General features: G+C 45.3%; 2 protein-coding genes across 4 annotated transcripts in view; both read right to left on the bottom strand.

The window, feature by feature from the left end:
* Positions 1–14,143, bottom strand: part of HIP1R (huntingtin interacting protein 1 related) — a 74,836-nt gene extending 60,693 nt beyond the window's left edge. The window contains exon 1 of the mRNA XM_074205492.1: positions 14,013–14,143. Coding sequence (XP_074061593.1) covers positions 14,013–14,105 — 93 coding nt within the window. The 5' untranslated portion in view covers positions 14,106–14,143. The remainder of the gene's footprint in view (positions 1–14,012) is intronic.
* Positions 14,144–17,301: 3,158 nt separating this feature from the next.
* Positions 17,302–25,803, bottom strand: part of CCDC62 (coiled-coil domain containing 62) — a 45,727-nt gene continuing 37,225 nt past the window's right edge. For 2 of the 3 annotated variants that reach the window (XR_012472256.1, XM_074205493.1), the window contains 3 exons: positions 23,164–23,280; positions 19,172–19,261; positions 17,302–18,188 (listed from right to left, as the gene is read on the bottom strand). Coding sequence is in view for 2 of the 3 variants with exons in the window: in XM_074205493.1 (XP_074061594.1) it covers positions 19,196–19,261; positions 23,164–23,280 (183 nt within the window). In the remaining variant the exon portion in view is untranslated. The remainder of the gene's footprint in view (positions 18,189–19,171; positions 19,262–23,163; positions 23,281–25,803) is intronic. The other variant, XM_074205494.1, reaches the window with a different exon arrangement.

Here is a 25,803-nt window from a genome sequence, read left to right on the forward strand (position 1 = left end):
TTTGGAATCATCCAGGGATTGGTAACTTGCCATCCATCCCCAAGCCTGGGGCTTACTTGTTGCCAGACCTGCCAGGCCAGTGGAGCCTGTGCAAAGGGCAGAGAACCAGTTGGGACAGGATGAGAGGGCCCCCTCACTCAGGGCTCAGCATTAGCAGGTACCCGCTGTGATGTCCACGGCCTCCCCACTTTGGTTCTGCAGCACGGCCCAGAAGGGAGGTTGATAGAAATAAATTATTTAATAAATTAATAAATGCTTGCTGGATGATTGGAGAATGTCTAAGGTTTGCAAAGGGCATTATCTCAGAAATTATCTCCTGTGGAGACTCACAATCACCCTGTGAAATAGATGCTACAGAAAATAGCTCCATTTGAAAGATGAGGAAACTGAGGTTCAGAAATGACTTGCCTATGGTCATATACCCAGTTCTTCCTGATCCCAAGACCACCATGTCACCTGGACTCGCCAAAAGGGCAAAAAGCCCTTCTCTTTACTGTTTGAAGCTAAGTTCCAGTGGAGCCTAAAGGGCCTCCCTCCTCCTGGGGAGGGGGCCAGACCCAGCACGACTCCTGTCTCACTGTGCCCCATTAACTCTCCTGAGCCTCAGAAGTAGAGCCTAGTCCCTGCTTTGGGGAGTCTGGGGGTTTGGGGAAACCAAACAGGACAGGACAGAGCTACCCCTAAACAAAGTCAGTTAGGGTGTCTCAGGATGGTTGAGCTGGTGCTCGCAGCCAAAGCTGGAAAACCACCAAGGCTGTGTAGGGAAAAAGAGGACACCTTGGAGGTCCAATTTATCCACAGTGGGTCTGGAGTTAACTGCATGTGGGCTCCATTAGAATGTAAGCTCCTAGAGGGCAGATCTGTCTGGTGCCTTTCTTTGGATCCACAGCACTTAGCATAGACAGTGGCTGCTTAATAACTGGTTGTGGACTTGACTGATGGACTCCCAAATCTGAAATTCTATGTACATGAATCAGAGTGCCAGAAACAAATGATACAAAGACCAAAGGAAGCAATCCCTGACCTTAAGGAGCTTCCACATCACCAGGGATGAAATATTGTGGGCTCTTCCAAGACCCAGGAGAACAAAAGCCTGCTGAGGACAGGTTCTGGCTTTTGTTTGGTCTCTAAACCTAAGGTCCTAGGTCCACTGACCTCATTCTGGACTTATTCAACATTTTTGTTTAGGATAAAAACCCTTTGGTCTTTTGGATTCTTTGGGCAGCCCAGGAAAGCCCAGAAGACCTTTCTCAGAATGCCATTTTTAAAAGGCAACAACTAAAGTATAAAAATTGCAAAAGATTCCAAATAGAACCAATTCTACTGAAACACAGTTATCAGAATAGTGAAAACACACAGACATACACTAACTCACAGCAAAACCCAAGTTCACGAATCTTAAATTAAGAACCTCTGCTCTAGAACAAGCCAGAACATCAGAGAGCCTTTTAGAGGCACACAGGTATGCCACACTGACAGCTTAGGGTTGGCATCAGAGTTGGCCTTGAGTCAGGAAGAGCTGAGTTCAAATTTGACTAGCTGTGTGATCCTGGGCAAGTCACTTAACTTTTGTCCTCCTCAGTTTCCTCCTCTGTAAAATGAGAATAACAATACCTACCTCCCAGGGTCATTGTGAGGATCAAATGAGATGATAATTGTAAAGCACTTAATATAATATATAGACCTTAATTACCACTACCACCATCACCACCATCATCATCACCATCACCATTATCATCACTACCACCATTATCATCATCATTATCATCACCACCACCATTTATCACCACCATCATCATTTAACATCATCGTCATCATCACCACCACTACCATCACCATCATCAACATCACCAAACATCAGAGGGCAGAGTCCATTTCCCAGAAGCATCCACAGGTTTGGAAGGGTAGAAGGCTTATATACAGGCAAAAGCATGAACAATCTCCCTGAGCATTTTCGCCATGACCTTTAGAGGGTGGAGGTGCTATCCATAGAAAAGCCCATTAGGCAAAGACCTGGGTTTGAATCCCAGTTCAGACTTTTCATAGCTGGATGATCCCGGGCAAATCAACTGACCTTTCTGGGCCTCATTTTCTCCTAAGTCAAATGAAAGGGCTGTACTTGATGACCTCCAAAGTCCCCTCCAGCTCCAAATCTGGGATCGGAGTAGTGTTAGCAATAAGTCAAATACCGACCCTAAATCACCTTCTTGCCCTAGTTCTTCAGTGAAACAACAGACAACAATGACTAATTGATTAAAGCTTACATGACCAGAGAGGGGGTGCAGTATGTGGTGTCAGCTTCAATTGACAGATGATGAAACTGGGACTCAGATTCAGCACCACAGGGAGTCAGAAAGACCTGAGCCTGAATCCCACTTCATCCTGTGTGATCCCACATCCTCTAGTTGTATGACCCTGAGCAAGTTACTGAACAGCCCTCACCCTCAGTTTCTTCATCTGTAAAATGACTTTAGGGCATCTAGGTGTTGGATAGAGCACTGGCCCTGGAGTCAGGAAGAGTTGAGTTCAAATCCAACTGCAGACACCCCCCCCCATACCAAGCTACCTCCCTCCTTTTCTACTTGAACTTCTTCCTTCCCCTGCATTTGTGGCTAAATTCTCTTCCTGATTCCCTTTCTATGATGCATGGAGGTTTATGACCTCCAGGTGGTAGACAAATAGTTACAGAGAAGGGAAATCATTTGTCTAGGGACCCATGCCTTATTTGGGCTGCCTCCAGGGCTGGATGGGACGCCAGACAAGGGAGTCAGTCTTCCTACAGGTTGGCCAGTCTGGAATGAGGCCGGTGGAATGATGCTCTGCCTCATTCCTAAAGCCAGGTAACATCACCACCCAGGCCTGGTTAGCCTCGGACCCGTTGCCTGAGTCATTGCCAGAGAAGTAAATACCTGGGAGGGCTAGGATTTAGCTAAATAGACTCCATTTTCTTCTATATCCCCTTTCTCTAGCACATTCAAAGTGATCCAAGTTCAAATTCAGTCTCAGCTACTTTAACAAGTCACTTAACTTCAGTCTGCCTCAACTACAAAATGGAAATAAGAACCTAGGCATGGGAATTGTGATGATCAAATGAGGTAATATTTGTAAGTTACTTTGCAAACCTTAAGTACTGTAGAAATGCTATTACTGTTATTGTTACATCCTCCTGGGAAGGATTCGGGGGATCCAGGGAACTTCTGAGACTTCAAGAAGAATTCCTCATCTCCCCATGAAGGAAGCCACTCCATTAGATTATAAGTCTCTTGAGGGCAGGGGCTGATTTTTGTTTGGGGAATCTTTTGCCCCTTTTTGTCCCCCCAGCACAACATCTGGTACACAGATAGTACTTGCTGACATGATTCAGTCAGCTGGGGTTTTTTGAACATTCTCATTCACCAAGGCAAAATCTGCCTCCCTACAACTCCCCTCCCCTAACTCCTAGAACAATGTCTGGTCCACAGTAGGTTTTGACTTGACCTCCCACTCCCAACTGTTCTTAGTTCTGGCCACCGGTGCCAAGTGGTCCAAGACTAAGCCTTCTTCCTCCTTACAGCCTTGACGGGTCAAATACATCTAGGGGTAGGAGGATAGAGGCCTCCAGGCAGAGCAGAGAAGGAAGCACTGCTAAATCTAACTTGATGATTCCACAAGGGCCAGTTGACATTTCTGCCAAGGAAGTCACATCCTGTCTTCCCCCCACACCTACCAAGGGAGCTTTCCCAATCTGCATTAGTTATCTCTCATGATGCTATGGGAAAAGTTCTGTTACCAGCCAAGGGGTGGATCTCACCTGGAAGTTCTGTCTCCTGAGGAAGTTCTACCCAGGCCTTCCAGTAAGGTGAGTGACAGTCACTCAGCTGGCTGCCTGGGCAGATCCCTGTGCTTACAGGAGGAAGGGCACAGCAGACCAGTCCTTCACTCTGGCTCCTATCCACTGATGCACACAGTACAAAGAAAATCTTTTCTTTGACACATTTGGGGTTGGCATCAGGGCAGGGGTGAATCTTGTCCCTTCTTTCCCTCTATGAGGTTAGTCCTGATTCACCAAGACATTTGGATAGGGACTGGGGTACCATGGCCATCCACTGTCAGACCTGGTTCTGATAGGGCCTGGGATATCTTGGCTGCCCATTATAGCCCTGATCACTAAAATGTTTGGATGCGGCCTAGGTATCTTAGTTGCCCATTGTCCATGGTATGGGATCATAGAAGAACTGGAAGAGACTTCAATGCCATTGAGGCTGACCCCTTCATTTCACAGAAGGAGAAACTGAGACCCTGAGAAGTTATGTGATTTCCCCAAGGCAGTAAGTAAACCCAGGTCCTGACTCCAAAACCTAATTTCCCTGCACTCTATTAGTGACAGGTAGTCTTTCCTTCCTCAATTTACCTTTTGTCATATTTAATTCCATACATGCTCTATTCCCATCCCAAAGCACAACATAAGTGCCCTGAGGGCAGGGGATGTTCTGTATCCCAAGGATCCCCTTTTCTGCCCCATCCAGAATTCTGAACCTGGAATCTGTGAGAGATTTCAGGGGGTCTGGAAATTTGAATGAGGAAAAAATCCAACATCTTTATTTTCTTCCTGAGTTCAAATTCAGTCTCAGAGACTTATTAGCTGTGTGACCCTGAGCAAGCCACTTCATCCTCTTTGCCTCAGTTTCCTCATCTGTGAAATGAACAGAAGGAAATGGTGAACCATTCCAATCAGTATTTTTGCCAAGAAAACCCCAAATGGGATCACAGAGAGTAGGATGCAACTGAAAAACACATGAACGACAAAAGATAGAGGCTATGCTGTACCAGGCCTGGTGTCACATGCTTTGCAATGATCATCTCCTTTGGTCCTCACAACAATCATGGAAGTGGGTGTATTTGTTATTCCCATTTTGCAGATGAAGAAACTGAGGCAAATAGAGATTAAATGACTTGCCCAGGGTCACAGAGCTAGTAAGTGTCTGAATTAGGATTTGAACTTAGGCCTTCCTGACTCTAAGTCTGGCATTCTAGCCAGACTGGCTACCCATGATACGCTCAGTGAGGTCAATATAATAGAGGGCTTTGCTTAACTGTTGAAAAAAATAAATAAGAGGGGGGAGGAGGAGATTGGCAAATAACTGCAGTTCACATGGAGCACCCTGCTTCTCTTGGGGTCTGGCTGGCTGCCTTCCTTCCTCTCTCCCATTGTTTCCTAAGCCCTTCAGCTAGAGAGCCCATAAATGTTAGTTAATCTTTGACCACATTTCTGCTCCAGCAACCATGAGAGTGAAAGTGTCCTGGACAGGACAAGTCAGACCAGTGACCCACCAAGGCCTGTCCCCACTGTCCTGGGAAAAGAGACAATAACAACCATGATACACGTATGTATAATGAATGCTTTATGGTTACAAAGTGATTCACAGCATCTCTGGTCCTTTTCACAACAACCTGGAGAAGCAGGTGAGGAAGAAGAGTACCCCCATTTAGCAGATGAGAAAACTGAGGTGGGAAGACAGAAAGAACGAGCTAGAGATAGAAAGAGAGAGAGACAGAGAAGAGGAAAAAGAGGAAAAGGACGAGAAGAGAGCGAAAGAGAGAGAGGAGAGGGGACGGAGACAGAAAGGAGAGAGAGAGGAAAAAGAGAGTGAAGAATCCCATCAAGGTCCCTCAACTGGTCAGCTCCTCCAAGGCTTAGTTGGAGTAGGTGACATTGATGCTTCTATTCTGTTTCTGGATAATAAAATTTATCAGAGTGATAGAGTGGAAAACAAGGGGGTTGTTTTGAAGTCAGAGGATTTTGGCAGGTCCCACTCCCAACTCTGCTACAAATGACCGAAGAGCTCAGGATCAATGACTTCTAGGCGGCCTTCTGTCTAACCTGATCATTCCATAGATGAGAAAACTGCCCCTCCGAGGAACCCACAAGGCCAAGTGGCAGACAGGGGCTCTGAACCTGCATCGGGTGACTGCATATCTTTTCTCCCTCTCAGGATCTGTTTCCTCCCCGGTCTGAGGGATTGACCTAGACGACATCTAAAGTCCACATCCTTCTCTTCTCTTTGAACCGCTTTTCCAGTAGATTGAGAGAGGGCCAGGACTCCAGTTAAAGTCTCAGTGACTCCAAGTATGATGTTCTTCCCCTTACACTATTCCTGGCAAACAGCAAGAGCTTTATAAATGCTTATTCACTAAATATACTGTGCTGTAATCAAAATACCTGGCTAAAGCTTCTTCCAGAAGAAAGGATCTTCTGGAGAATCAGATGGTTCAAAAACCACTGTGACAATAAGTTTGTTTTTCAGCATACCCCCCCCCCAACACACTGTCTCCTACTCACCACCCACCAACCTAGCTTGGCTGAGTGTGATGAGAGTCTAATGACTGCCTTCCATAGGCCATCCCTTGAATTCTGACCCTGACTAGCCTGATGCCATTATATACTTGATGGGCAACTAGGTGGCACCAGCTCTGGAGTCAGGAAGACTTGAGTTCAAATCTGGCCTCAGGCACTTACACTTACTAGCTATGTGACCTTAGGCAAGTCACTTAACCCTGACTGCTTCACATCCAGGGCTGTCTCTAGTCATACTGATTCATATCTGGCCACTGGACCCAGGTGGCTCTGGAGGAGAAAGTGAGGCTGGTGACTTAGCACAGCCCCCCCAAATCTAATTCACGTGCTTGCCATGGCATCACCTCCCTGGTCATGGTCTTCTTTGAGAATGAAGAACAAACATCATCATCATCATCATCATCATCATCATCATTTGTACATGACATGTACATCTGTGCCTTTGCATGGGCTGCTCCCCCCATACAGGGGACAGTCCTCTATACCTCAATGATTTAGAATCCTTCAAATTATTCAAATCCTTCAAAATCCTTTAATGTTTTCAAAGCACTATTCAGGGGCCACATAAGATCCTTCCTGATCTATCCCAGCTGTTAGAGCTTATGCCCTTTGGAACCTTACATAATTTTGATCTCACTATCTGCATACATGAGATCTTCCCCCTGACAGAATATACGCTCCTTAAACTTGGAGATGTTTCTTTCTGCCTCTATATCCCTAGAACTACCTACCATAGGGTCTCGCAGAGTTAGTGATTAATACACATTTGTTTACTTGAATTGATCCTTATAGGGAAATTGAGGCTGGGATAAGCAAAAGCCTTGTGTCAGACTGAGGGTCATAGAGGAACTGATTCTATCATTTCTGAGGTTCCAAACCATCTCTCTCCAACTCATCCCCAGGAAAGGGAGAAGCTCCCTCCCTACAGAGAAGATGGCAACACTTCTCCTATCTCAGCCTCAGCTCCTTGGTGACGGGCACATCCCAGATAAGTGGCAAGGCCCTCTCCCTTCTAAAGTACACGCTATCACCAAGGGGACTGGGAAGGGCAGAACAGAGCAGGTTTTCTGGGAACGCACCTGAGTATTATATACACACAGATAAGCCCACTGCAGCTAAACAAACAAACACACACACACACACACACACACACACACACACACACACAGTTCAGCTCCTTGTTCTACATCCAGACTACAACCTTCATAAGCCCCAGCAAGGGAGCAAAAGAGAAAAGAGAGAGGGAGATGGGGGGAAGAGGAGAGGGGGGGAGAGGAAAGAGAAGAAAGAAGGGGGAAGAGAGAGAGGTGACTTTCCAGCCCTGCCCCCATCTCCCTCTCCCCACAGTTGAGGACTGACCCCAAAGCTTCCTATTTCTTCAGCTTATCAGCATCTTGAGATGGGCACATTGAAAAGGCTGCTCTAGTCAGAAACCCTACACCGAAACACTCCCCCCTCCTCCCAGTCCAACGTGGGCCCAAAAGGAGAGAGAGAAAGAGAGGCTGGTGAGCAGCTGAGTATCTAATAATAATAACCCTTGAAATAGCCTTTCAGGGTTACCTGAAAACACCCTGCCAGGAGTCAGAAGAAAAGGGGCTGCAACAAAGGAGTTAGACATATCTTCTGGAAAGAAGGGGAAAATGATACCATGTCAGTTAGTCTGGAAGCATTTTGTGTGTGTAGCTAGGTGGATGGATAGATGGACAGGTGAATAGAGAGTTGGGTAGATGGAAAGATATGTGGTTGGTTGACTGGATGATTGGAAGGATGGCTGGCTGGCTGGATGGATGGATCAACAGACAGGTAGATGGAGAGATACATGCACAGACAGACATAGATGGATAGGTGGATTAGCGGATGGATGGATGGATGGATGGATGGATGAATAGACAGACACATTTTCTATTGATAGATGTATATGTACATTCAGTTTCCAGGCATCTTCCCAGCAACTCAATCTGGAAGGGAGTTCATTTGATATTCCTGGGAGCAATCCCATTAAATATTAACCATTCACAAAGCCTCATTCCCACAGCCCCTCACCCATTCATCTTGGAAAGTTTAAAATGGAAAAGCAGATTCCATATCCAGTCAAGACATCACTGTGGAAGGGGGGCTCTTGCTCAGCTCTCCAAGGGGATAGAGGGCTTGAAAACTTGTTTAGTATGGGGAGAAAAATGATATGCAAGCAACTGTCTCATCCTTCTGGTTCCCAAGAGAGGCCCAACCAGGGGGTGGAAAAGAAACCACCAACCCAACCCACCACCCTGGCTCCTTGTCACCAGACTGGCTGTCTAGGGCGATCTTATTTCATGGATCTTTCTCCCTCTTCCCACCCCAACTCCATTTGAGGGAGAAGTCTACACTTTCAGATATTGTTGGAATAAGATCGAGGTGACTGAGTTTAAATTCCATCTCCTAACTTGGCAACTGAACCCCTTTATCCATGGCAGAGTGGAAAGAATGCTAGTCTTGGGGGGGGCAGCTAGGTGGCACAGTGGATAGAGCACCAGCCCTGGAGTCAGGAGTGCCTGAGTTCAAATCCAGCCTCAGACACTTAATAATTACCTAGCTGTATGGCCTTGGGCAAGCCACTTAACCCCATTTGTCTTGCAAAAAACAAACAAACAAACAAATAAATAAATAAAACCTTAAAAAAAAGAAAGAATGAATGCTAGTCTTGGAAGCAGGACAAGGCAGGTACTACTCTCTAGTTATGTGACCCTGGAGAAGTCACTTAGCCTTTCTAAACCTCAATTTTCCAATCTGTAAACTGAGGATATCTTCAGAACCCATCTCACAGGGTTGCACTGGCTGAAACTTGAAGACGCATTAGAGAGTTAGATCAATATGGCATTCCGGGCAGATGAATGATTCTGTGAGGGGTGGGGCAGGAAAGAACTCAGCACATTTGTTGGACATTTCCTGTACTTGACTATCAATAATCTGTCATCTTCAAGCTTTGCCTAGGGCCCCAAGAAGTTAGGAACCTACGTCTCAGGCCGGACCGGAACCCAGTTCTTAGGAAGTGCTTAAAATGTTTGTTGATTGATCAGTTCCACACTCCAAGTTGGACTCTGCACCCTCTATACCATGCACATTATTATTATTATTTATTAACCTTCAAAAGGTACTACATCAATCTTACTGAAGAATGAATAAAGGAAAACCATGTGGTGCCAGTGGATTGATAGGGTTACAGCAGGCTGCCACCTGTGCAGACAACGGGCTTATTGAAATCACAGGTCCTTGACCTAAGGCACAAAACCCCTCCTGACCAGCACCAGAATCAATGATAAGAGTAGACATTGCTCAAGGGTTTTTAGGTTGACAGAACATGATCTTACAGGGGCCTCATAAAAACATAGGTGGGACTCAGAGACACCCCAGGGATCATTAACCTCCAAGTTCCTTAGTTGTCATATCCCAGAGGTCCATTTGCCTGGAGAACCCCTGGATCCAGAATCTGTTACCTCAGTTGACCCACTGCCTCAATAACATGAGTGCTTAGTGTTTAAACACTAAGTACTGATGCAAATAGAAGCCTGTAAAAACAAAGCAATTCCCCTCCACTCCTGTGATTCCCTGCAAAGATCCCTTTGTGAGCTGTACTATTCCCTCTTCTGCTTTACAGATGGAGAAATTGAGGCCCAGAGGAACTAACTTGTCCATGATGTCAACTCAACTTAAAGGAGTCAGAGCTGTTTCTCCACTCTTTAGATGGGGGATAATAGACCTGCTTACTACATAGTACCCTCCTTGAGGGCAGGGGCTGTTTTGGGGTTTTCCTTGTATCTTCAGCACCTAGCATAATCCCAGACATACTGAGTAATCCCTTAACCAATGTTTGATTGACTGATCAATTCTTTGCCAAGGTGTGGAAGGGGCTAAAGATACTGAATATTGCTTTGAATTGCTTTTATTCTCCCTCTTTGTTATTATCTTTATTATAAAGCATGGTTCACCCAGGGAGGGAAAGGGGAAAGGATCCATTTGGAAATGAAGATGCTATCAATTAAAATCTGAAAAAGAATAATACCAGAACTATGGTGGCATGTCCCTTTGAACTTTGCTACTGGGGAAGGCTGAAGCCGGAGGATCCCTTGAATTCTAGCCTACCAAGGTGTTTAAAACCAACTAGGCATCCATAGCAAGTCTTTTACCAATCTGGTTATCTCTGGGAGCAAAGGATCAACGGATGAAGCAATCCAAGACAAAAAACAGAGTAGGTTAAAGCTGCTGAGCCAATTAGGATATGAATCAGTTCATGAGTGGCTATTGACTTTCCAGCCTGAGCAAGATAGAAAAACCATGTCAAAAGTAGGATTTGAACTGAGAACCACATCCTCATTCTAGGATTCTATTTATAGGGCATACTGCTCCTTCCAGAGGTGGTGAGTCCTATGGAGCATTTTTTTTTTTAAAGATTTTTTGCAATGGGGTTAAGTGGTTTGCCCAAGGCCACACAGCTAGGTAATTATTAAGTGTCTGAGGTCGGATTTGAACCCAGGTACTCCTGACTCCAAGGCCAGTGCTCCATCCACTGTGCCACCTAGTTGCCCCTCTATGGAGCATTCTTGCCTAAATTACATTCTGTCCAAACAACAAACATGGTCGTCAGTAACTACTGTATGTATGTCGGGTGATAACATACCACTCTGGGACCTCTAAAAGAGCTGGAATTTTAAAACTACATTCAGTTTTTATGAATTGGACATCAGGGCCAGGAACATGCAGGACACTGAAGGGAAATGATGGTAATCATGGTGATAAATTAATAATTTGTGAGGCCATCTCTGGGCAGATGGTTCTCAGGGCTCATCAGGTGGAAGCCTGTTAGCGCCCCAAGGTTTACAACTAAGTCATTTCTGTTCATTGCACAAGGGAGGGAATGGCCCATGAAAATGGAGAGGTAGATACAGGCTACTTAGAGGAACTTGATACTAAAATAGTCAAAGAGGTCAGAGGACTGGCTCTCTGCAACCATGGAAGACTGGGAAGCAATCTGTGATGGGAGTTCTCAATCATCTGTAGGTTTCTGTGACATAAAGGATATTTCAACCTCAATTAAGTAGGGTTATTCAGTTGTGTCTAATTCTCTGTGATCCTGTTTGGGGTTTTCTTGGCAGAGATACAGGAATGGTTTGCCATTTTCTTCTCCAATTCATTTTACAGATGAGGAAACTGAGGTAAGCAACAGTGCAATGACTTGCCCAGGGTCAAATAGCTAGGAAATGTCTGAGGCCACATTTGAACTCAGATCTTCCTGAATCCAGTCCTGATTGTAGTAAGTAGCCTTACTAGGTAACTTCTCAACTGACTTGGTTGGCTAAACACAAATTCAAGTCAATGCAGCTCAGTATTTATTAAGTATTTACTAGGTAAGCAGGCACTGGGCTAGACCACTGAAGATGCAAAGTCAGAATCCTTTAGTCGTTTACATTGCACTTTGGGGATTTTGAGGAGGACAGGGCGGGATCCATGCCCAAAGTGGAATGTAAACGACTAAGGGACAGATTGTTTTTTCCCAGTTGAGTTCCTTTCCCTTCCTTTCTGGCTTCAAATCCCACCTAGATAATTTCCCTTAACCTCCCTCATCTGTAAAATGAAAAGGTTAGACCAGCTGGCTTTATAGGTCCCTTTCCAGTTCTAGGGAAATAAAGAGAATGTCTACACAGGCTGACCACATGACTAACTCTGAGCTAGACAGAGGAACCTCTGAGGTTACCTAGTTCCATGTCACATATGAAAAAATTAAGATCCAAAAGAACTAAAATACCTGCTCAAGGCCACAGAGTGTGGGGTGGGGGAAGGGGAGGCAGAAGAGGCCAAGATTAGAAAACCCTTCCCTGGTGCTGAGCCTCCAGGAGGGCCAACCATTCCAGACCTGGAGCTTGGAGCCCCAGCAGCACCAATGCTTCTGAGGATGTCAAACAAAAGGAGACAGGACAATGATTCAGGCACTGATGCTAGGTTTGAGGCTCTAATTCTGGGCCTCAGTTTCCTTCTTTGTAAAATGAGGGAGTTGGGGACTGGAGGAGCCCCCTCTCCCCCACTATCACCAACAGATATACATGTCATCTCCACTGACAGAATGTGTTCTCCCTGAGGACAGAGTTGGATTCATTTTTGTCTTCCATGCCTGATCCCAAAGACCTGGATTCAAGTCCTTCCTGGATTCCAGGTGCTAACCTGCATTATAGAGGGGATTGCCTGACCTAGGAGACTCTATCCAATCATACTGCTGGCCAGATCTCTCTCAAAGGCCTAGTTCAGTGAATTAAAAAAAAAAAAAGAGGCATTTATGAAGCTTTTATTATATGGAAAGCACTATGTTATGTTCTGGGAATGAATATAAACAGAAAAGTCGGACAATTTCTGCTTTCAAAGGACTCCACACACCCACAGAGTAGGCCTGGCACAGAGAACCGGATGATTCTGTATCTGTCAGGCTTAGTTAGGACTGCCCAGCATACAGTAGGTGCTCAATAAATGCTTGGTGCTTCATTGGTCCTGGGGTTCATAATAAGATTCTCTGTCAAGAATCCTTTTTTAAAATGTAATTGTTTAAATAAACTCAGACTGTAAATGTGACAGGTCTGTGGGGTTCCAGTGCCAAGTAAGGAGCTGGGGGAAGCCTCCAACGGCGGAAGTGTTTGTGAGGAGCAGGTATTTAATAAGAGGGTGTGCACATGTTTGTATTTGGGCCAGAGCTCCAGCAAACAAGTCTGACCACATACAGAAAACTTTGCACCTAGGCTCTGACAAGATAATAGGTCCCTCTGGTAAACTCCAGGCCACAGGGAAGGAAATGAGTTTCCGCTAAGGAACTATGGTCCTACTGTGAGAATCAAAGACTTGGGGTGGGAGAGGGAGCTAGAGAGAAAGATTCCTGTAATTCCTTGTGATCCAGCCTTGCAAAGAGGCCCGCGGCTTCTGTTTCCACAGGGGAAAGCCGAGATGGCCCAAGACCCAAAACTACAATGAATGGACTGGAGAAGGTGGGAGGGCCGGGCGCTAGGGTGGGCAGAGCGGGTCGGCCGGCCTAGGTTCCAAAGTGCCTTTGTGCTTACTACTGGCAAGTCTTCCAAGCCTCAGTTTCCTCAGCTGTAAAATGGGTGGAATCATCCTTCTCTGTCTCACCTGCCTCTCACAGAATGTCCGTCGGATCTCGGGGCTAAGCCCGCAGCCGTGGGCGACTCTCCCCATGACCCTCCCAAGTGGGGGCCCCCCGGCCCCCTCCCGATGGGGGGGCAACGTCCCGTCTCCCCGCTCCCTGCCCGGTGGGCCCCCGTTCCGCAGCACAGGCTGGGCCGGCCTCCACCGCACCGGGCTGCCCAGGAGCCGGGCCCGGGCCGCACGCCCCGCACCTCGGTTTCTCTTTCTGTCCCATGGAGGGGGCCGGGCCGCGCGGGGGGCCCCGGAGCCGCGGAGCCCCGCTCGGGCTGCAGCAAACCTGGCCCGGACGGCGCCTCGCGGGGGGGGGGGAGGAGGGGCGCCCCCGGGTCGGGCGGGCTGACAGCTCGGGGGCCCCCGCCTCAGTTTCCCGCTCTGTCCGAGGAGGCCGGCCGAGCCCCCTCCCAGGCCCCGCACGCTGGGGCCCCCCGCCCCGGCCGGCCTCCCTCCCGGCCTCCCCCCCCGGCCCCGGCCCCGGCCCCGGCCCCGGTCCCGGCCTTGCCTGCGTCTTGTCGAACTGCTCCCGCTCGGCCTCCAGGCTGTGGCCCGGCCTGCGGCTCAGCACCCGCGCCGGCACGTTCTTGATGGTGTTCATCCTCCCCGGCCCCGGCCCCGGCCCCGGCCCCGGCCCCGGCCCCGGCCCCGCGCCGCCCGGATCGGCCCGTCCGCTCCGGCCCCCGAGCCCCGCGCGACTGAGCGGGCGCGTCCCCGAGGCCCCGCCCCGCCCGCCCAGGCCCCGCCCCCGGCCCCGCCCCCGGCCGCACCTGACCCGGAGCCCCGCCCCTCCGCCCCACACCTTCCGGGCCGCCCCGCCCCCACGCCGCCGCGCTCCGGCCCGCGCCGCGCCCCGCCCCCCGCAGCCGCCCCTCCCGGGGGGCTCCCTGCGGCCTTGCCCCGGACCTCTCCCGTCCAACCAGTGGGGGGCTGTGGCCCCACCTCCCGGACCCCTCGGGACGCTGACCCCGGCCCTCACCGCAGGCCCCGCCACCCTGCCGGCCGCGGCCTCCTCTTCTGTCCAAGGAGCTGCAGCCCCCCGGGGGTCACGGTCCGCCACGACCCACGACGGACCCACGCGCTCTCCCCCTGCCATCCCCCCGCAGACCCCGGGCACGCCAGTCCTCAGCACGGGGCCCCGGGCTTTCGGAGGGCTCCCTGCCCGGCCCACAAGCACCCCCTCAGCGCTCCTGACAAGTCATCACGTAGGAATGGGGCGCCCTCCCTTTGGGGGGAGTCCATCACGCTGGACAGCTCCGCTGGTTGTGAGCCTGTTCCTTTCCTGGACCTCCCTGCCCTTTAGCATCCAACAATGCCACCTCCCCCCATGCCCATCCTGCTCAGACATTGCAGCTTCTCTTGCAATTCTCCCAGGGTCTGCTGCAATTTTGTGCAGTCGATCTGGGCTAGGGAGCCAGCTCCTCGAGGGCAGGAAGTTGATCATATTTAAATTTTTTATCACCCCACCCTTTACCCCACTGCCAACCACAGTGGCTCATCCACAGAAGTATTTGCTGTGCAATATTATAATGTCCTTCCCCCCTGTGCCAAGCAAGAAGCACAATTATCCCTACAGTGTCCCAATCGGGTCACTGGATTTGTCAGAGGTACGGGGTTCAAATTCTGGCTCTTCCACTTATTACTTAGTCTCCTGAATCTGTTTCATCATCTGCAAAATGACTAGAGGGCCTCTCTACTCATCTGTCCGTACATAAATATCTTAACCCCCACCTCACTCCTCAGGACAAAGTATTTCTATTTCCCAGTACAATGTCTTCTAGATGAACATCTCTTTGAAATGAAAGAACTGGTCTGGTTGGTCCATTAGCAGGTCCAGGATATACATCCTCCTAAGCAGACTTACCCAAAGACCTGGAAAATGTGAGCATCTTTAAGACCCAACTAAGCACCCTCTGAATGGCTGGATGGTCTCCTGTATCCAAAGACACTTTGGCTTTCAACCTGCCCTCTTCAGAAGCTGTCCTCATGCATCCGTCTCCCAATACACTCTTGTTTATGATTACTCTGCTCTCCACCTCACGTGAAGTTTCTACTTAAGGTCTGCAATAATGAACCTCCTACTAATGGATTCAGAAAAAGAAAACAAGCAAATAGCAGCAGGGGAAATCAGACCTATGTACATCCCTGATGGTGGGAAATGAAAATTCAGAGGCAGGTGCTTTGGGGGTAGGGGGAGGGAGGGAGGAAGAGAGGTGGGCAAGGAAGTAATTGTGGAGGAGACCCGAGCCCCAGGAGGTGATGGGTCTCCAACTGAAGCTCACCACAGCCTTCTGCCACCCCTAAGCAGAAGTGCTCTTAATCTGGAGGCAAAAAACCCTATTTTTAGCTCCTATGTATATGGCCTTGATTCCCTGCACCCCCCTTTTAAAATTCTCTATTTCTGTTTAAAAATAAAAAATCTTTCCATAAACTCTAAAACTCCCCCATAAGAGTGTCATTCAGCGGCTGAGATGATTCCTGTCTGACAAATAACTAAATAAAATTGATAGCACTCCCACAGCTGAAGGATATCAATGAAGGGGATATGTACTAAACTATGAATTTTAAAACAACTTTGAGGTCATTTTTTTTTTTTAGGTTTTTGCAAGGCAAATGGAGTTAAGTGGCTTGCCCAAGGCCTCACAGCTAGGTAATAAGTGTCTGAGACCACATTTGAACTCAGGTCCTCCTGACTCCAGGGCCGGTGCTTTATCCACTGCACCACCTAACCACCCCATTTGAGGTTATTTTTAAAGGAGAGTGAGAATACTTTGAACAGGAACTTCCCCTAGACAAAAGTCAAAAATAAAGGGAAGGAGGATGCTTATTGGCTGTTCCTGGAGAGCATTATTCTAGACCTTCTGGGTAAAGGAGTTGGAGAGTCACCTTTCTGTGCATCCAAAGGCAATCACTGGAACCTCATCCCATGAGATGGTTATTTATCTCATGGAGGGGCCACACTAGGTGATGGCAAAAAGGCTACCGGGAAAAGAATTGCAGCTGATGTTTCAAAGTCACTTGGAGATACTATACCAAACTTTAAATTTCTCGTATTTGAACTGCATGGCACTACATAGATGGAGCTAAGGAGTCTAGAAAAGTACACTGGTCTCCCATCTCCCAGCCCCACAAAGGGCGAATTCTATTAAAACCTGATCCCACAGAGTGTAAAGCCCAGCAAATCACAAGTGTTCACTCCTCATTATGCAAGCTGCTAAGGAGGACGGCTGTTGGAATCCAGCCTCCCCCAGGACATGTTAGGTTTCCTAACTTGGCAGTCTTTTGATTCAGAATCAAACTAGATCTTTTTTCGTTTTGCTCTGACCAAATAGGGCAGAATTATAAAGTGTTCATTTATAAAGAACAGAAGCAAACCTCACCCCATTTCTGCCTGCAGTCCCCTAACTAAATGGGCCAAATGGGGTGGGTTCTCCAGATTCAGGAAAATAATGCAACTTTTTTTTTTCTTTTTAACGAAGACATACTTAGGTGAGCACAATAGAAAGCTGTCTCTTTTATGCTGGCAACACATTAAAAAATAAATCCCCACATTCCTGAGCAGAGCTGCCCAGCTGGGTTTTTTTTTTCCTTTTCTTAATAATGGAATGTAAATGATGGGCTGCTCCTAGTTTGGAGGGAGAGGGAGAGAATGAGAGAGAGAGAGAGAGAGAGAGAGAGAGAGAGAGAGAGAGAGAGAGAGAGAGAGAGAGAGAGTGTGTATTAGGCACACCACTCTCTTTTGGCCTTCCTTGTCTCAGGCTCCCACCAGTCCATACAGGGACCAAGAAGAGACTACAGAAAGGTCATTCTCTTTATTGTTAAAAATATTTTCATTGACTGCAGCTGTTGCTTCCCTTAGAAGAGACAGATACATACAGCATATGTTTTAAAAAATGACTTTACAAGTTAAATATGGTTCTGTTCTCATTCCTTGGAGGTAAAAAAATAAAATCCCACACATAACACTTGATCTTCTAAGTGAGCCTTTGGTGCCCAAGGGGCCCCAGGCCAGAGGAAGGGAATTGCTCAGCTCAGGTTTTTGTTGGGTTTTGGGGGGCTGAAGGACGTCAATTTTCAGTCACTCAGGAAGTACTTTCAAGCTAAAAACACTTCACACATTATTTCATGTCTATTTACATAGCAAAGTCCAGAGCCAAAACAACAAAATAGTAAGAGAATGCCATTTCTTAGGCATTTAGAAGCTGACCCTGGTAACACACCAGTCAAAATGAAAATGTTATGTACAGCCAAGGAAAAAAAGGGGGGGGGAGTATTCTATACACTCCTCACCAATTTTTGAGGGCTCTCACACTGATGTTCACACTTTCCCAAGGCTTCTCTAACATTAGCTCGAGGGCCTCTCTACACACGAGTCATATTTTTCTTAGCATAATACCAAGTTCGGATTCACAATATATACAAATAAGGCCTAGCATCTGGGTATGTAAATATATATATGTATATTTATAGATCCATATATACATATTTATATAATTCTGACATTTGGAAACTACTAACTTGACAACATTCAAAATACAGGTGTTAAGAAATGATCTTTTAGTTTCTGCTGCCTTTGGGTATTAGCTCTTTGATGCTTATGAAGAATTATAATCCTCTTCTTTCAGAGTATTATGCAAGAATGTCTGCTTCCTTCCTTCCTTCCAAATGGACAAGAAATCTGCTTCTGTCAGCAAAGAGGAAAAAAGACACACAGATTTAATAAGATCAGTAAAAAGAGAATAGCAATGTCTTATTTTCTCACTGCCTCTGAGATGTAGCTCTGCCTCCTGGTACAGGCAGTGACAAACAGAGATTTGTGAAAGACCTCCAAATGTCCTTGGTTCCAGAAGAGAGGACTTTGAAGGAAGCCTCCTACCTGCCGGCTCACCTCCAGGAAGTGGAGCTGAGCTGTTCTGGCCTTTCCTAAATGCATACAGATTAGAACCACACTATCATATGAGGGATTTGTAAGAATTGAAAAATCAATGATTTGTTAGCTCTATCTCAACTGCTTGTATTGACTTTTAGAAACCTCAAAAACCTCTGAACAAACTAGAGCCTTTTAACATATGAAACTGGATTTCAGAGACACTCCATATAATATTGTTATTCGGGGTGGGGGGAAACTGGCCCTAGTGGTAGAAATTTTTGCTGTTAGTAAGGGTTCAATACTTAAGAATATGCTTCATTAATCCTGTAGCTAAATATAAAAGTGTCTTTCCATAAAAGGGAAATTCTGAAGAGGCTATTTGTAAACCACTCCTCTCTAGTGGATGTGATTTTGAAAGATACTGATAATCATATCAAAAAATGGGCAGGATTTATTGAGGGCCTACTCTGCTCAAGGCAGGGCCTTAGTATGGCCTGGGGACCTGGGTTCTGGTCCTGGCTATGACCTTGAGCTGATTATTGTGACTCTCTGGGTCCTGGAGAAGGCTGGGCTAGGCAACCTCCAGGGTGCAAATCTTATCCACCACTCTGTGATAAGGAGGACTCTCCATCCAAGTCATGGCCACACTCAGTCTCTGAAGTGTGGAAGGGGGCCTGTCGTCAGGTAAAGGTGATATGAAAGAAAAGGGGAACAAACAAAGTCTTGCTTCGACCTTTCAATTATCAGTGTTCTGAGACTGCTTAGGAAATGTCACAAGATATGCAGAGGTGACTTACCCATGATCACCTGGAAAACTAGACTCAGGAGTTGTTTTCTTCAATCACTGGCAATGGCATTTTGTGAACAGTCAGGTCGGAGAAGTCTGTCTATAAAATAACCCTTCAGTCAGGACTCAGGACAGAGAGAGGAAAGCAATTCAATCAATCAATCCACAAACATTTCTTATGTGTCAGACCTGGTACTGGGCACCAGAGGGAGATCATCCCTGTCCTGGGGTGCCCTGAGCATATATCCAACTAAAAAGAAAGGCATGCATTGCACTGGTCAAGGGACAAACAAGGGAAGATTCCACCATGGATCTGATTCTCATTCACAAGGGGATTGACTAGATTAATGGACTTGCTCATTCCATCAGTGCAACAATCAGGAACAATTTTGGGGTATCTGAGATGGAGAATACCATCCAGAGAAAGAACTGTGGAGTTTGGACAAAGACCAAAGACTTTTTTTTTTGTAAGGCAAACGGGGTTAAATGGCTTGCCCAAGGCCACACATCTAGGTAATTATTAAGTGTCTGAAACCGAATTTGAACCCAGGTACTCCTGACTCCGGGGCCAGTGCTTTATCCACTATGCCACCTAGCCGCCCCCAAAGACTTTTATTTAGGGGAAGACCTTTAATTTAGGGGGAAAAAACCATTATCTCATTGTGTAATTCTGCTATCTCTTATACTTTATTTTTCTTCCTTAAGGATATAATTTCCTTCTCATCACATTCAACTTAGATCAATGTATACCATAGAAACAATGTAAAATCTAACAGACTGCCTTCTGTGGGGGGTGGGGGGGAGGGAAGCGAGATTAGGGGGAAAAATTGTAAAATTCAAAATAAATAAATAAATAGATGCTACTGCTACATGAATGAGGGGAACATCTGGTGGAACACACCAGAGTCTGTGGGAAGGAAGGAGAGGAAAGCTCAACTTCACCTACTAGAATCAGAACCCAGTAGGGTTCAGAAGGCCAGGAACCAAGTGCATGAACTAAATCCTTTTAAATTAAGTCAGCCCAGGAGGGATGGGAAATTTCCAGGGAAGCATGGCACAAACTTCAGCTATACTTAAGAATATCCTTTATTAATCCATAACTAAATATGCAAGTATCTTTCCATAAAAGGGATATTCTGAAGAGGCTATTTGTAAACCACTCCTCTCTACAGGATCTGATTGTGAAAGATGCTGATATCAGAAAATGTACAGGATTTCTGCAGATAGAGTGAAACAATTCTAAAAGGGGGGAGGGGTAGAGGAGAGGAACAAATTGTCTAAAAACACTGAGATGGACACAGGTCACCAAAGAGACATACAGAGAAAAGAAGCAGACCAAAAGGACAAGGATGGCACAAAGTCATAAAATAGCGTTTGGGGTCCTACAGGTCAGCTGGAACTGTTGCTACTGCAAGAAATTGAGAATTCCAATAAAGTCCTTTAACAGCTACATGTGAGAAAGAAAAAGGAGGATAAAAGGAATAGGATGGACAAGCAGTGGCTCAGGTCGGGGTTAAAAGGAAGACAACAGAGAAAAGCATGAGTTGTTCAAACCTCATTTTGCTTCTGTTTTCCCTGTCAAGGAGAATGAGGAAGGAGAAGTCCAAAGATGGCAAATGGGGAGATGACACTCAAGATAAGTAAAGTTATCGTAAGAGAGAACTTAGATGGACTGGATGAATTTGAAGCAGCTAAACACTATCCTTGGAGACTGGTATCAGTGATACCTGAAGAAGGGAAGAGCACCTGGCAGATTCCACAGGGCTGGAGAATGGATAAAGAGAAGAATCGATAAACTACAGTGAACTGGGTTTGGGTTCTCAGGATACTTCTAGAACCAATCACAAATGAACTTTGGGAATCCAAAGCAATGCTTATGATGATGAATTAGCATTATCAAGAATAGGTGATTTCAGAAAAATCTGATTTCCTTCTTTGACAGGGTCACTAAACTGGACTAAATCAGAGTAATTAATGTCTTAGATACAACTTACCTACCCTTCCGTTAACTGACTGGTAGAGCATCTCCTACTATTCTTGTGAAAAAGAAGTTCTAGAGTGGACTAGATGATAATACAATTAGAAGAATTTCAATCTGGGTAGGTGGAGAGAGTAGTAATTAATGGTTCAAGACCCAATGCCAAGAGCTCACCAATGAAGACCCTGAGGTTTCAATGCTTAGCTCTGGGCTAAAGTCATGGACTGCATATTCATAAAATCTGCAGGTGGCATGGAGTTGGGAAGGATAGCTAACATGGTGGATGGCAGACAAGATCTAGACAGGCTACAGCTCTGTGACAAATCTAATAAAAGAAAATTGAACTGGGATAAAATGAGTCTTACACGTGGATTCAGAAATTGGCCTTGATGAGTAAAGAAAGGAGAGGCCTATTAGACAGCAGTCTGTCTGGAAAAAAATGGAGGGGTTTTCATGGCCTGTAAGTTGAATAATGGTTGCAAAACCAAAAACAAACAAACATACAAAACAAACCATCCCTCCTGATCTTGGGCTGTACTGAGAGGCATCCCCTCAAGAAATAAGGAGATGACAGTCCCTCAATACTCTGTCCTTCACTGTGTTCACTATGGGCCCTACCATTTAAGGACACTGATTAGAATTATAATATTCAAAGGAAGGAAAAGTAGGTAGGTAAAGGGCCTTGGTACTGTAGCTCAGGAGGATGTTTTTAGCCTCCATTGAGGTTTTCTTTTTTATTCAAATTCTATCTCATTTAATAGTAGGAGGGAAGGAAAGAAACAAGCATTTGTTAAGTGCCTGCTGTATGCTAGGTCTGTTTCCATATCTATAAAGGGAGCTGGAGGAGGAAATGGCAAAACCCTCCAGCGTCAGGAAGATCAATGGGTTTTCTTAAATTCGGGAAGAGTTAAAAATGTACCTGAAAAGACTAAACAACAGTGTGCTAGGTACTGTCTTAAGTACTTTGTAATAATCATCTCATTTAATTCTTATCACAACTCAAAGAAGTAAGGAAACTGAGGCAGACATGGGATAAGTGACTTGCCCAGGGTTCTAGCCAGTGAGCTACTATTCAGCTGTGAAAATACTCTTTTAAACAAGAGCTCATCTTAAGGAGTTAATGAATTAGTTAATCATAATTCACTCTGAGGACTAACATCCTTTCAGTTTTAAGTTGCTTGGAGTTTTTTTTTTTAGGGGCAAGGGAGGGTCCTTATGCCAACTGGAGTGCCAGCTCTCTTTATTTAACTTTATATAGCTAAACTATACTGAAGTCATCTGCTGTCCCAAACAATTTGCTCTTTACCAAAGTTTAACCCATATTATTCTGAGAGACCTTGAACGAAGACCCTGACACCAGTTTAATGGCCCACACAACCATTAAACTAGAAACAAGATGGCACACGATTCAATTAGACCACTCTTCTCGGAATGCCCACTGCAGGCTTGGCACTGTATTCAGGGGCCGTGGGATAGATCAAAAAGTCTGACAAAGGAACACAGATTCTGTGGTGGGAGAAGTCCCAGCGGTCTTCTAACCGAACTCTTTATTCAGTTCCTTCCTCCCAAGAGCTTTTGGTCTTTTGGGGAAACAAAACTTCAGCCTATGGCCATGACAGTGCAAGCCCAATCCACTAGCCCTTTTCTAATAGTTGTTGAACTTGTGTTCACCTGGCTGTCAGACCTCTGGCTGCCCTGCAGAGGACAGGGAAGGCCCCCCTCCACTAGCCCAGACTGGCTCTTCCAATCATGACATCATGGGCTTTTCAACTAGCATAACTTGAGGGATCATAGCATCCACCTCTCATCTTACAGATGAACTGAGGACTAGAGCTTCTCCCCCACCCCCCAAATCCCTTTAACCATCACATTTTAGAATTTCTTTGGAGGTAGGGGCATCTTTGAGCCCATGCACCACTCCCTGCACTCCATAGACTCATTGGAGAAGTTTGTCATCAGTCAGTCTGAACCTTTATACTTAGTATTCAGAGTATAAACTTAGCTGAGAAAAAAAATGAACATACACTCTGGCTGGGATTGTTAGCGCTAACAGGGAGCAGAGTGCTAAGTTCCAGATTAGTAACCATCTCTCGAGATTCCGCCAGCAAGCGCTGAAGCTTACTCGTGGGAGAACAGTCATCCTGGAAGACACAATTTTAACAAGCTAATGAATCAAGAAGCATTTGAAAATGGGTTTTTTTTGTGTGTGAAAATGAGAGCTATCAATGAACAGTTCTTTGACTTCCTCACCAGCACTGACAAGTTCCTTTGATCTGAAGATCTGTCCATCACCAAAGGCACTCTTGGTGCCAATTCAGTAGGTACATCCAGACAACAGATTCCTGAGCTTTTTTTCCTGTCAAATCTTCAGGTCCCTAATTAGAAGGTTAGAACACTTTCAATCTGCTCTTTTCCTCTAGTACCAATGGTAGGAAAAACTCTACACTGGGCTGCTATTCTAAAATATGTGATCATGAATGCCAGTGAGCCATTCCCAAATCTTCTGAAATGCACAGTCTTTTCTTTACAATACTTTCTCATTTCTAATCTCTATATATGGGATATCATGCAGGATCATATGTCAGTATGAGACTGAGAGTTGGAACCCCCCCCCCTTTTTCCCCCAGGCAGGTTTATAGCTAAGATGTCCCACCCATATTCTTTGTATCAGGTACAGCTCTTCTTCAGGACTATTTACTTTGTTTTCCAAGGAGGTGATGGTGTTCATCATCATTCTAAAGAGGAAATGTTCTTTAGAGCTGGCAACTGACTGTCACTGAGGTCAATCAGTCTTTGTCAATTTTATCTTAATTCTATCCTAATCCAGAAAAGAGACACAGAGTTGTAATATTCTCAAAGGCAGTCCAATTGCTAGAATCTTCTTGTGAAAAGATTAGAAATGGATTGCTGTGAAGACTCTCTACTCTTAGACATGCCCAGGGGAATAGAACTTTGAAGTTGTTTTATAAAATTGAAAGAAAAGAGGGATATTAAGAAAGTGACTTTGATTTCCTGTTGCAATTCTGGCAAAACATGTCTGGTCTCTGTGCTGGATTCTAAGAGGTGACATCCTCCTCATTAATGTCTACTGCTGCAAAAAGGCAACATAAATGTTAAAAGCCTTTAGTAGAAATATTCTGGAAAGTCAAAGACATGATGAAAATCCACAGAAGACTAAATGTGGATCTTCCTTTGTAGTTTTGTGTTTTTCCTCAATCCTTCCCTGCATCTCTGTACTCATTAAAATACTGAATGTAAATAGATTTTGTTGAAAATGTACTATCAAGGACAATAATAACTCATCTCTATATTGACCTTTACATTTTATAAAATGCTTTCCTCACTCCCCGCTGGGAAGGAGATAAAATTTATTAAATGGAATTTTGCATTTCCTGTTCTTAATTTAGATTTCACTTTAAAAGCCTACAATATTACTTAAAATATTAAAATGGATCACAGGACAATAGAGTTTAGAACTGGAAAGGACCTTGGAAATCACAATCACCTTTTTGCTACAAGGAATGGTTCAAGTTGAGGGGGGAATAAGGTTGAATTAGTGAGAAGTGAGAAAACTACAAGAAGAAAGGAAAGAGCATTAATAAAATACAGAGAAGAAAATGGACAACTTTCTTGCTACCTTGTTAAAATGAATATACACTTAAATAATTACTTAAATAAACAATCTGTATCCAACAGAGGTTCATAACTTTCATCAAGGCAAGCACAATGGATAGAGAACTGGCCTTGTGGCCTGGGAAGCCTGGGTTCAAGCCCTGCCTAGGAGATGTCCTGGTTGAATGACTGGAGCAAACCACTTAACATCTCAGTGTTTTCAGCGATTTTCTAGGAGATTGGGTGCCAATATGCATAGATGGAGAGAGTTTTCTTCACTTTCCAGTTCTTTTACCAATGAAATCACAGATCTGATCCCCTGTCCTTATCACAGTTTCATATACATCCCTTTTTTGTTTTTTATATGTAAGTATTTTTGTATTTGTTGATATGATTGATTAGTTCACAATTTAAAAAAATTTAAATCAAAGTTTTATCCTTTATAGATATTTAATAGATAAGGGCAGGAGACCTCCAAAGAGGACTTAACTTGCTCAAGATTACACAAGGAATAAGTAATAAAAACAAAATGTGAACGCAGGTCTCCCAGCTCCAAATCCAGTGCTCTTGGTTTATACTTTTCTACAAAGGAAGGTCCTCTCTACCTTTGTCATCAATATGCAAGTCATGGAAGACAAATCACTTCATAGGATACTAATGTTAGGAAACTAGAATGTCTGTTTTCAGAGATTAATTGTATTCCCCTTGGTAAGAGGACTAAAAAAATAAGTATTGTAAAGAAAGTCTATCACATTTGTTTTTATATAGAGTCATATTAGAATACCCATCACTATTGCAGTGAGTAATTGGCACTAAAATCTATGTAAACACGCACATTCACTATTTTTTTGCTTGTTTTTTTGGTTTGTGTTTTGCAAGGCAACAAGGTAATGACTTACCCAAGGTCACACAGCTCAGTAAGTATGAAGTGCCTGAGGCCAGATGTGAACTCAGGTCCCCCCTGACTCCAGGCCCAGTGGTCTATCCACTGCACTACCTACCTGCCCTAGCACATTTACTATTAAGAATACCCAGATTCACTGAGAGTCACC

The sequence above is a fragment of the Macrotis lagotis genome, chromosome X (assembly GCF_037893015.1).
Source record: "Macrotis lagotis isolate mMagLag1 chromosome X, bilby.v1.9.chrom.fasta, whole genome shotgun sequence".
NCBI lineage: Eukaryota > Metazoa > Chordata > Mammalia > Peramelemorphia > Peramelidae > Macrotis > Macrotis lagotis.